Source organism: Conger conger, chromosome 11 (genome assembly GCF_963514075.1).
Source record: "Conger conger chromosome 11, fConCon1.1, whole genome shotgun sequence".
Lineage (NCBI taxonomy): Eukaryota > Metazoa > Chordata > Actinopteri > Anguilliformes > Congridae > Conger > Conger conger.
The window spans coordinates 27922999-27933749 of NC_083770.1; the positions used below are offsets into that span (position 1 = coordinate 27922999).

The following is a 10751-nucleotide window of genomic DNA, read 5'->3' on the forward strand; positions in this document are numbered from 1 at the left end:
ATGTCTTAAGATGATACCCACAAGAGTTTTAAGAGTTGGCCTTCCTATCAGAGCAATGATGAAATGATTCAGCTTCATCTTGCTCAAGAGAATGGAAGCCCTTGCATTAAACAGTTACACAATATACGCCTATCTGTATTGAGAAAAGGCTCAATATTGAGTCAGCTCAGTCCAAACTGCAGATGACAGCAATTGGGAAGGCACGTTGTTTCAGGGCAGACTGCCTAAACACACAGAACTGAGAAAAAACCAGAGCCAAAAAAGGATTTACACAGATTAACTCCAATAGTCACCTCCGCTTCACAAATCCAAGATTTAATCAAGTAGTGACATCTTCTAATGTTCAGTGACATCCCACTGGCCACAGAGCTTACTTATACATACAGTGAGAGGGCAGCAGTGCATCACAATGAGCAGGGAACTGGCTTTGTAACCTATAGGTTGCAAGAAGGTACTTAACCCACTTTTCTTCTATATATCCAACTGTATAAATGGATACTATGTAAACATACTATATAATAATGGTTGAAAAGTTGTGTAAGTTGTTCTAGAATCTGGATAGGAGCATCTGCTAAATGCTCATAATGCAATGTAAAACGAGTCTGCAGTCAAATTTAAATGTGTCAACTTTCCAGAGCCAACCCCGAGAAAATGCCGCATACAGCAAAAGGAAAAAGGAATAGGAGTTTTATTTTAAGCCACCTTTTCCCAGTGGGATTTCCCAGTGGGATGATCCAGAAATGCGGCGATTCCCTGCATGTGCTCCAGTACAGAGGCCCAGGTCAATGAGACACTACCGCCATGCACAATGAAATATTGCCATGCTCAGCCTGATGGAAGCAGTGACCATATATGGGCAGATGTTATATTTGTAAAGTAATACCATGGTGATGTCCTAAAAAGGCTTACACTGGCTGGCAAGAATCATCGAGCTCTGGCAGAAAGGAAAACAAACAGGTTAAGGTTTTCCGAGCTGGGAGCTTCAGTGGGAAGCAGATCAGTTTAAGCTGGCTGCCTGGAGCTGGGGGTTGAGCGGAGGAGCAGCGGGCGGGACTGCATGCTCTTTTCAGGGGCCGCGTGACGGCCTGCATTTGCATGCCGCATTTGCATGGCTGGGGCAGGCAGGCAGGCCGACTCGTGCATGCACGCATGCAGGAGCCTCCCAGGACGGGCCTGCTTGAACACGTCTTCTGAGCGCTATCCAAATTCCACTCACGCCTTCCCTTGCACCGTCGGCAAAGGGAACGCCCCGTACCGAAGGCAACAAGACGGGGCAGGCACAGCTGGGTACGCCGAACCCCTCGGAGAGTTAGTGCCAATACATACAGCCAAACACATACACGAAAGCCCCAATACAACCTTTTATGCTTTTAAAGATATAGCATAGCCACCACTAAACACCCTTCAGCCAATCACCTGCAAGACATCTGTGCAGAGTGCAAGACCAAAACTAGTACCTGTGGAATTCTGAAACCTTCCCCATGACGACAATCTAACCCCTGCCAGACAAGTAATTTCCTTAACAAGGCCTGTGCCACTGGTGTGTCTTTCAGTGGCGGGTTTCCACAGAACTGCAGTTTCTTGTTGCAGAAGCTGTGTGGCAACACGTTTGTCCTGATTTGCGCACTTCACTCAGGCTGCCAGACTAATTTCACCGGTATTGCACACACACCATCCATGGCCAATACGTCACACCTAGCTGCCCGTTCTGCTTTAAACAGGCAGGCACACGCACAAGCAGAGCCCTGCATAGCAAAAGCAGAACACACAGGGCTACAAATGAAACCGCAAACTCAAGGCACACCCTTTTCATTATGATTTCTCAACACTTTTCCAGGCAACTCATGGAGGAGCGACAGCGGTAAAAGTAGTAGCAGTAGTACACTACTTCAGAGGGAATTTAGTATGATCAGCTGATTAAAAAATAAAAAGATTAAGATCAAACTCTGACAATGACTCAGAGCAACAAAATTTTTAGCAATGTAAAGATGGGACTTTGGTGTTTTCTTGACATTATCAGTGAGGAAAAAGGCAGAGAAAAACCATTATTATTTGTTGGCATCCTCTGAAGCATCCTCTGAAGCTAGTTCTTGTAGCATGTGAGCAGGCTTTTGGAAGACAAAATGTCAAAAGCTCAAACAATTGTCTGATTTCTCAAACCGGATAATAAATACATCATATGGGATAATGCTTATGTTGTGTTACCATACAGTGTCATTTGTTTTCCTTAATGACACTACGATTTTATCATTTTATAGCATTTCTAAACTTCTATGTATGTAATGTGCATTGTCTTTGTGTATTACAAAGTAATTAACATATCATAAACCTTTTAAAGAAAATTGTATCTGAAGTAAAGTGCAGTTAATAAAAAAAAAAATCTGAGCTATGATAATGAGCTATCATACTCTAAATCATACTATAGAGATCCATTATTGCCAGACTAATCAGTAAGCCATTATTAGAATGACATGAATGTATCAGCTGTCCAATAGAGCAGCTAAGTGACAAGTGCAGTTCTTCTTTTATCACACTATCATTCTTTTATCATACTATAAAAGTCAATTATTTTGAGACTAAACAGAGACTAATCGGCCATTATTTATAAATCTTGTCCTGCTGAAATTTCAGTCAGGCTGTAACACAACAGTGTGATGTCATGTACTAGAAAGCATTTTCAGACATTTTCCTGACTGGAAATAACTAAATATAATTCTGATGAAGGTAAAAACTGATTTGATCTGCCCTTATTTGTCACTGACCCATATAATAAGCAATAAGCAGTATATAAAGCGTGTGTGTGTGCATTTGTATGTGTGTCCACACATGTTCATGTACTGTATGTGAATGCACACCAAAAACAAGGCTATATAAGCTTAGTCTACATCATGATTAGGTAAATTACTCCGGGCACTCCAAAGATATCTGGCCAATGACTGACTCTCAGACCAGAGAGATGACACCAGAGAGGGCCAATCCTGTGCAAGGCAAGGCTCCAGGGCAGTTTGTACAGATGGGATTAATCGAGGACATCACTAACATGCGTTTCCATGAATGCCAAGCTTAGAGGTAACTATAACACAGGGGGGTCACCAGAGCCACGTCAGTCATGGAAAAACATGGGAGAAGCACACCCAAACAGCACACAGAAGAGCTGTCTGCCATTTAAAACAACAGCACACACACATATTGGTAACACCCCCGGATAGAGTTGTGTAAAACTGTCTGATACAATTTGGTCTTCACTCTTCAGAACATGATTCTACACAGCACACACACTACATAGGTTACCAAGAAAACAAGGCATTTCTCCTCAATGTTTGGAAATGTGTGTTTATACAAATCAGGGCCCAATAGAAAACGAGCTTGGGCCCCCTGGGGAAGATATGCATCTGTTTACAGGCATCCTACATCCACAATGGGATCTGACATGTTTCGAATGGTACTTGATGTGGAAACTGGAAAGTGCTGTCCGGAGCCAAATTTCCATAAGAATGTCTCTTCCTCTCTCTTACCATGGAAGAATAACCCTGGCTTTGAGGACAGAGCTGCAGAAAGCTATAACTAAAGACAAAGACACTGGTGTTCAGATAAAAGTCTTTGTCGTGGGTTGTTCCCTTAATCTGAATGCAATTCATCAAGAGCTGTGAAGTTTTACCTTAGATGGCATACACAGAGTCAGTGCAGCTAAGAAACAAAAACAGCCTCCCTGCTTGCTCTATGCATGGGGGGAGGGAGCCTTCATTTCTGAAGCTTTTTGAAGTGTCAATCTGTATTTTTATCATATGTATAAAATACCTTCCCAAAATTGCCTTTGTGTAGCAACATCGCAGTATTATGCGGTTTTCCACTGCTGCTGTCAGGTGCGACATTACATTACATTAATGGCATTTGGTTGGCTTATCCAGAGCAACGTACAGTTGATTAGACTAAGCAGGAGACAACCCTCCCTTGGAGCGACGCAGGGTTAAGGGCCTTGTCAAGGGCCCAACGGCTGAGTGGATCTTATTGTGGCTAGACCGGGGATCAAACAACCAACCTTGTGGGTCCCAGTCATGTACCTTAACCAATACACTACAGGCCGCCCACGACATTCCCGCCATGTATTCAAATTCGAGAGGTAGATATTGGAAGGTGCACCAAACACACAGAATATTGAATAATAAATACAGAAGAACAAATGGTAAATGGTAAATGGTAAATGGTTATATAGCGTCTTTATCTAAAGCGCTGTACAATTGATGCTTCTCATTCACCCATTCATACACACACTTACTCTCGCACACCAACAGCAGTTGGCTGCCATGCAAGGCACCAGAGCAAGCTTCTTTCTCCAAATTATGCTACCGCTGGATTATTTTATGAGAAAAATAAAGCACTCGATGTGCTCATACTAGCACAAATAGTGTGAAAACAAACTTTTGTGACCACAGCTGTTGCTAAATCCACTACAACGGAAACATTATGGACAGACACTTTAAACATAATGCAGATGGTACATACTTTAACAGGGGACTGTAATTCAAAGAGGGCCTGGCATTTCACATTTACAAACTGATAATATACAATTTATACTGATAAGATATATGGTGGATTAATCCAACTCACAAATAACACTCAATGAGTACTGTTTTTCACCTTGACCAGAATTGACTGCATCAAAGGTCTAAGTACATTCATGCAAGAGATACAGGGCGTGCCCTGAGGAATACCAAACATGCAGAAAACCTGAGTTTGCTTAGGAAAGCAGACACAAGTACTGTACGGGCCTGCCAAAACATCTCACCATGCAACTTGCAATGCATTCTGGGCAGTTAATAATGTCAAAAAGGTATCCATTTCGTTATACACACAGAAGCGGCTTTAACATAATATTATATCATTTAACCTCACCGGCTAGGTGCAATAAATTAATGTTATGTTTGTGAGTTCAGTAATACTTGAAAAGGAACCCTGGGACATGTGGACAAACCTGATTAATATGCTTGGAAAATATTGCCAAAATACTTTTCCTGGGGCTATTTTCCACACCGAACCACCCAAGGTGTTTTTGAACTTCTCTTCCTGAACTGAAAGAACACACCACATGCAATACAACCCTGATTAGAATTGAATGAACCTACAGGTTGTGTTAACAATCAAAGTATGCAATATAACACTTCCAGAATAACATTAAGCTGTACCAACAACCTAACACGAATCTTGGCAACCACCCCAACTTTCCTAATAGAGCAATACAAATTAATTCAACTGATTTCCATTTTTTATGCCAAAGAGCATTCACCCTGAGGCCAACATACTACCGTTGCGGACTGCCCACCTAAGCATTCAATAGATTCTTTTTTTTTTTGGCATTGTGCAATCAAACAAGCACAGCAGGGATACAAATCCTGGCCAAAATTGATCCGAAATTATCGGCCTCATCAGCCTTAACCTGCTTTCAATTACTGTAGGGCCTGCCACAGTGTGGAATCTTCCATTTACATGGCTGGATAAGCATTACAACATTGTGTTTTGCTGCTCACAAACTTCAGGGCAAACTGACATGACAGTAATCTAGGTCGACATGATGGCTCTGAAGAGAACAGGCTACCTTAATAAGACTAAATACAAATATTGTGCTTGCAGGTGGGAGTATCACACAACGTTGATAAAATGAAATGGCATCATCAGCAATCATTCCATACTTGTGCAGTATCTGTCAGGAAAGGCAGACCACCTGATCTCATGAACTTATAAGTAACAAACAAAGTAACTTATGGGAACTGGTGAAGCGTGTGATTTCATGCAAGGATCATCTGCACTTTTCAATGTAACAGAGCCTGTTTGTGCCGTGTCTTACAGGTCATCTTTTAGCACCTTCACGGTCTTTCCTGTGAGCATGCACCTGGACCATAAACAACAATGGATAATGAATAGGCCCATCATATTGCCGTTTAAAACACATCCTTGTGCAGTTTCTTAATTGTACAATGAATAAATAATATGAGTAAATACTAAATATGACACTTTGCATTCTAGCCAACCAGCTTCACCACATCGTTAATACATCGTTATATCGTTAATGCTGCTACTTGGGTTATCGATGTGACATTACACTTGCTATATATTTACCTGAAAAGCATCACATAGCTAATGCTTTTCGGAAAGTAGCAAATATTTTAAATTCAACAAACCGCTAACTCAGTACAGCAAGGAGACAGTAGATATGAATTCAAACTTCAGCTGCTTCGCGGTAGAGGCTTTAAATTGCCTTTGCTTGCCCTGTATTTCCTGTTTTATTTGAATAGATGCAATGTCCCACAGCTCAGTTGTGATAGGCGGGTTACTTAGTCGGCGGATCTGATGTGGAGACCCACGTATTCTCCTCCCGCACCAAACCCAGACTGCTCACGTTAAACGGGGGTAAAGACAACTTTAGACTGAGGGCTTTAGTACAGCACAGGCCCTTTTGCAGCAATATCTCGAACAGACAAAATACAGTTTATTTCAGCTTGGGTGTCACCACGCTCTTCACCTTCACCAACCACTTTGTATCATTTATCTGAAAGGGCAAAACCAATGTGTGATCTACAGAGAAATTCACAGGAAACGGGCTAGATCCTTGCAGCAGTGGACTTTAGCTACAAATGTAACATTCTCCCTTTTCTTTCAGTAATAGGCTACATATGTGTTCCTGGAAGCTTCAGGAGCCTTTAATGTAGCCTACACTTCCCGTGAACATGCAGATACTGCACCTAGCTAGCCAAACAGAATTGCTTTAACAAGCCTTACGTAGGCTAGCAAGCTCGCGAAATACGCTAAATTCTTAGAAATTTTACTCGGCTAGCCAACTAAAAATTCTAACAGCCAAAATATTGCACCGATAGTCTATTGTAATCTACGTTGTCACATTTTAAAATAAGGATTACAGGACAGAGGCTGCGTTTTGTTGCAAGTTCTTGATAGCCTAAATATCATATCTGATAAGACATTTCTTTGAAACATTTTCTGGATTCAAACTTGTTGCTAATTCTTTTCTAATAGCCCATGTTTTACATTTCATTACCAGGTGCAAATACTCACATCACCAAATAATGATCCAACATTTGCTGTGACTAGTAGCACGTCAATGTGTGTTCCCATGATAACGATCGAATTCCAGAAATAGTCCAAGTTAGGGAATTATTTTGACAGACGGACTCACTGGTTACTGTGCGTAAAACGAAGACGTATTTACGAGCGGATTGAAACGACTAGATAAAATGGCAATGGTACATTATCTAAAACTGAAGGTACAACAGACAGGTTGCGTCGTGTACATCGTCTGTTTCATCTTGGAGATGTTTTCTTCGACTGTTTAAAGTTGTAGGCTAAGCCCGGTTTCATTTGGTGGTAGCCTACCACCGTCTATTCTTATATTCCTTTTGTTAAGTTTATCCGCTGTGTCGGTTCAGAATCGTCATTGCGAGGCTTTCTTCTGGTCTCCACATGATAATTGGACTAGATTCTTAACAGAATTAACTCACGCAGCTACGGTGCATCTAGCACACTTCGAAGAGTGTGCCCTGCCTGCTTCTTGCAGTTGTTGCTAATGTTATGTTTCATGAACTCTAAAGCTCCGCCCAGTTATTGCAGCTTGCTGCGTTTATTCAAACAGCAGGTTTCCGCAGATCTGTCGGTACTCTCTTGATATGCACACCACGAATTACTGGAATAAACCCGCTAATTAAATCGTCATTTACTCTGGGAGTAGGTGGGCGATAATAATGATGGAGGCAAGAGGAAAAGCCTCCGCTGGGATATTCACGATTTTACTGGCCAAGTAAAGATAAGACCCTATGACAGAGGCTAAGTGCCGTAGCATATAGGCTACATACCCAACTGTAGGAATAATAGACTTATTTACAGTGCACGTCCTGAGCATGGTCAAATGAGGGAAGTCAGTGGATTTTCCCTGAAAAAAGGGGGACATAACAGGCTATACCTTAAAGATGAGGCAAATCGTGAAAATGGAATTAAGCTTATTTTTTCACGTGCAAATATATCCAGTTAATCCAAACGGACAGCATTAATAACATTAAAAACGAGTGAAACTAAATTATGTTTCTTACATTAGTATACATTTTACATATCACTATTGCACATTCGCTATTCTTTGCAAGATAGCAGTTATATTTTGGTCACTGAAAGGGCGGATATTTCGGGAAACATCGACAGCAACGTGAGATGAGGACCCATATCTTGATGAAAAGAAACCATTTCGTGATTTAATTTACAATGGGATGTCCTAATGCAACTGTGCAAGACTTCTGACTTAGCGTGTCTAACTATATGCTTAACTGAAGTTAAACTGATTTAAAACTAAACGTAGCACCGCACGAGTAACGTTAGTAGAACCAAGTCTGGTTGCTTGGAGAATCAAAGCAATTTCAAGAATAGCAGAACCATTGATGCTTTGTTTTGCACAGCACATACTAGAATGTATGCCTACAATTCATCCTCTCTCTCTCACCGGTTAATATTAACTTTATATTGACTTTTAAGATAAACCCTTTCCTTTTAATTATTTTCTTAGTCATTAAGAAATAGTGTTAATAAAATATTCAGCATTGAGTGTCCAATGTAAAATATTGCTTTATCTTCAGAATGTTTCTACAATACCACAATAATTTCGATGTAATCAAAAATAAAAGAAGTAGGGCAAGGTCAGAGATCTGGAGTTCACTGACTTCCACTGGCCCTTTGCTCCAGTCTGTTATTGCATTGTCTGACATTGGGCTAAGGGCTTCTCTGCCACAGTGCTGCTCCTCACTCAGCAGTGTTAAATTCAGTGAATACACTTCCCAACAAGCTCAGGCCTGACTCTTCCTGTTGGGAGTGCAGCAAGAGAAACACAACAAACACTTGCTTGGCAAAACTACAGCAGCTCCAAGTTAGAACCAGCGCCTAGTTTTCTCAAGGCACATTTTGTGGTTCTCAAATGGCTTGCTCCTCCTTCATCTATTATGTTCAGTATCCACCCCTTTCCATAAGCCGGTCTTGAGGCAATTACAGCACAGAAAAGGAAAACGTGGTGACTACAAGAGATAAACATACTAAGATCCAGCCATTTCGTACTGTATACAAACCTTAAAGGAAAACAAACTGAGAAACCAAGGTGGTCTTTTGCCACTTGGAAAAGACCAAGTTCTGGAATCGGCCGGGCAGAATCAATGGCCGTAATTTACCCAACCCCCAACGTTTGAAAGGAATCCTGGCTGCACAACTTGTCCCAGGGAGCACGGCTGCCTCATGGATCAATTTGGAAAGTATTGTTCAGGGCAAGGCTGCTAATTCTGTACTTGTGGCTTCCGGCCCAAGATGTGTTAAATTAATCAAGACGGCAGTTTGCCCTCTGCAGAGAAACTGGGCACAGTGCCATGTTAGGTTTGTGAGGTGAATGCAAGAATTACCTGGAGTTTTGCCCCTTCACAGAGAAACCAGAGAGAAAGAGATTGGAGGGGGTACATTTTTTTTAGTACATAGGGCCAGACCTCAAACATCTGCTGGTCTGGCAGGCAGTGCTTTCAAGTGCATGAGACAAATCAATAAATCTAGAAGACCAAGAGGCCAGAAAGCATCGGTTCCACTCTAGAAAGGGAATATGCATACAGCAACTGGCTCAGGAGCAGTTTTGGTGACCATTTGCTTGTGCACATTGGGGAAATTCCAGGACATACTTCAGTATTTTTTCATACATTAAAAAAAGCATTCTAGCGCCAAAAAATGGTTATTAAGTGAAGTTGCAAGAAACACTCCAAACACTGTGCAAACATTTTTTCCATTTATCTTGCAGAAGAGAATGGATGTGTGAACAGACCTAATATTTGTGTCTTTGTCATAATTGATTCCTTTAGGTTGCAAATGCCAAAAGCAGGACTCCTTTGGAACAATAAAAGCATTCAATTTTATTGGTCTTCTGGAGGATGTTGGTTTTGGAGGCTATGAATGAGGAGCTCCTCTGTTTCATGAGCAGTGTGAGTGGAGTCAACAATCGGCTGCTCTGTGTAAGACCAGCAGTCTGCTCGATCTCGAGCAGCAGTGGAGCATAGAATAAACTAAAGCATGGTCAACAGCCACACCCATTCAGCCAACAGTGGGCAAATTTCAAAGACCTGACCATTTTCAGCGAATTTGCAGAATGTCAACAGGTATGAGGGCAATGCCAAGCTAGTTTTGATGTCCCAGAAATGAAGCGAAACACTTCATCCATGGGTTGCTATTTCCCCCCCATGTGCTCCACACCACTGATCAGAACCACAGTCTGTGCTAACCTTTTCTGACAGCACCCAAAATAAAAGGCTGAGCACTGTAAAGCTGGATGAGCCAAAAAAATGAATAAAAATATTAGTGGACTGTAATTACGGGAGAATTACCCAAGTTCCAACAGGGAACAAGGATTTCAGTTGAACTGTTATACTTTCATTTGAATGGACCTGAAAGCAAATTAATCTGCAGCAGTCGAGTGAGAAAAGATGGCAGATCAGCATTATTACATTCAGTTCATCCACCACTCTAGCAATTGGCTGTCAGAATGTACATAAATAAAAATGGGCATTCAGAAACCAGAGCAGTTAAGCTGAAGAGGAGCATTTTGACAAAGGAAATGTAATGTTTCTCACTTTTGGTTGCTAGGCAGCTGTATTCATGCAGTTATAATGTCCACGCTTACCCTGAGATGAATCTTGCAGGCACAGTGCGTTTCAAGATGGAAACAGCATCTTATTGTC

The 10751-nt window shown here is 41.5% G+C and overlaps 1 protein-coding gene across 1 annotated transcript in view; it reads right to left on the reverse strand.

Moving 5' to 3' along the window:
• inpp5l (inositol polyphosphate-5-phosphatase L) overlaps positions 1-7565 on the reverse strand; it is a 31965-nt gene extending 24400 nt beyond the window's left edge. Inside the window, exon 1 of the mRNA XM_061260593.1 lies at positions 7066-7565. Coding sequence (XP_061116577.1) covers positions 7066-7125 — 60 coding nt within the window. The 5' untranslated portion in view covers positions 7126-7565. The remainder of the gene's footprint in view (positions 1-7065) is intronic.
• Positions 7566-10751: the final 3186 nt, after the last annotated feature.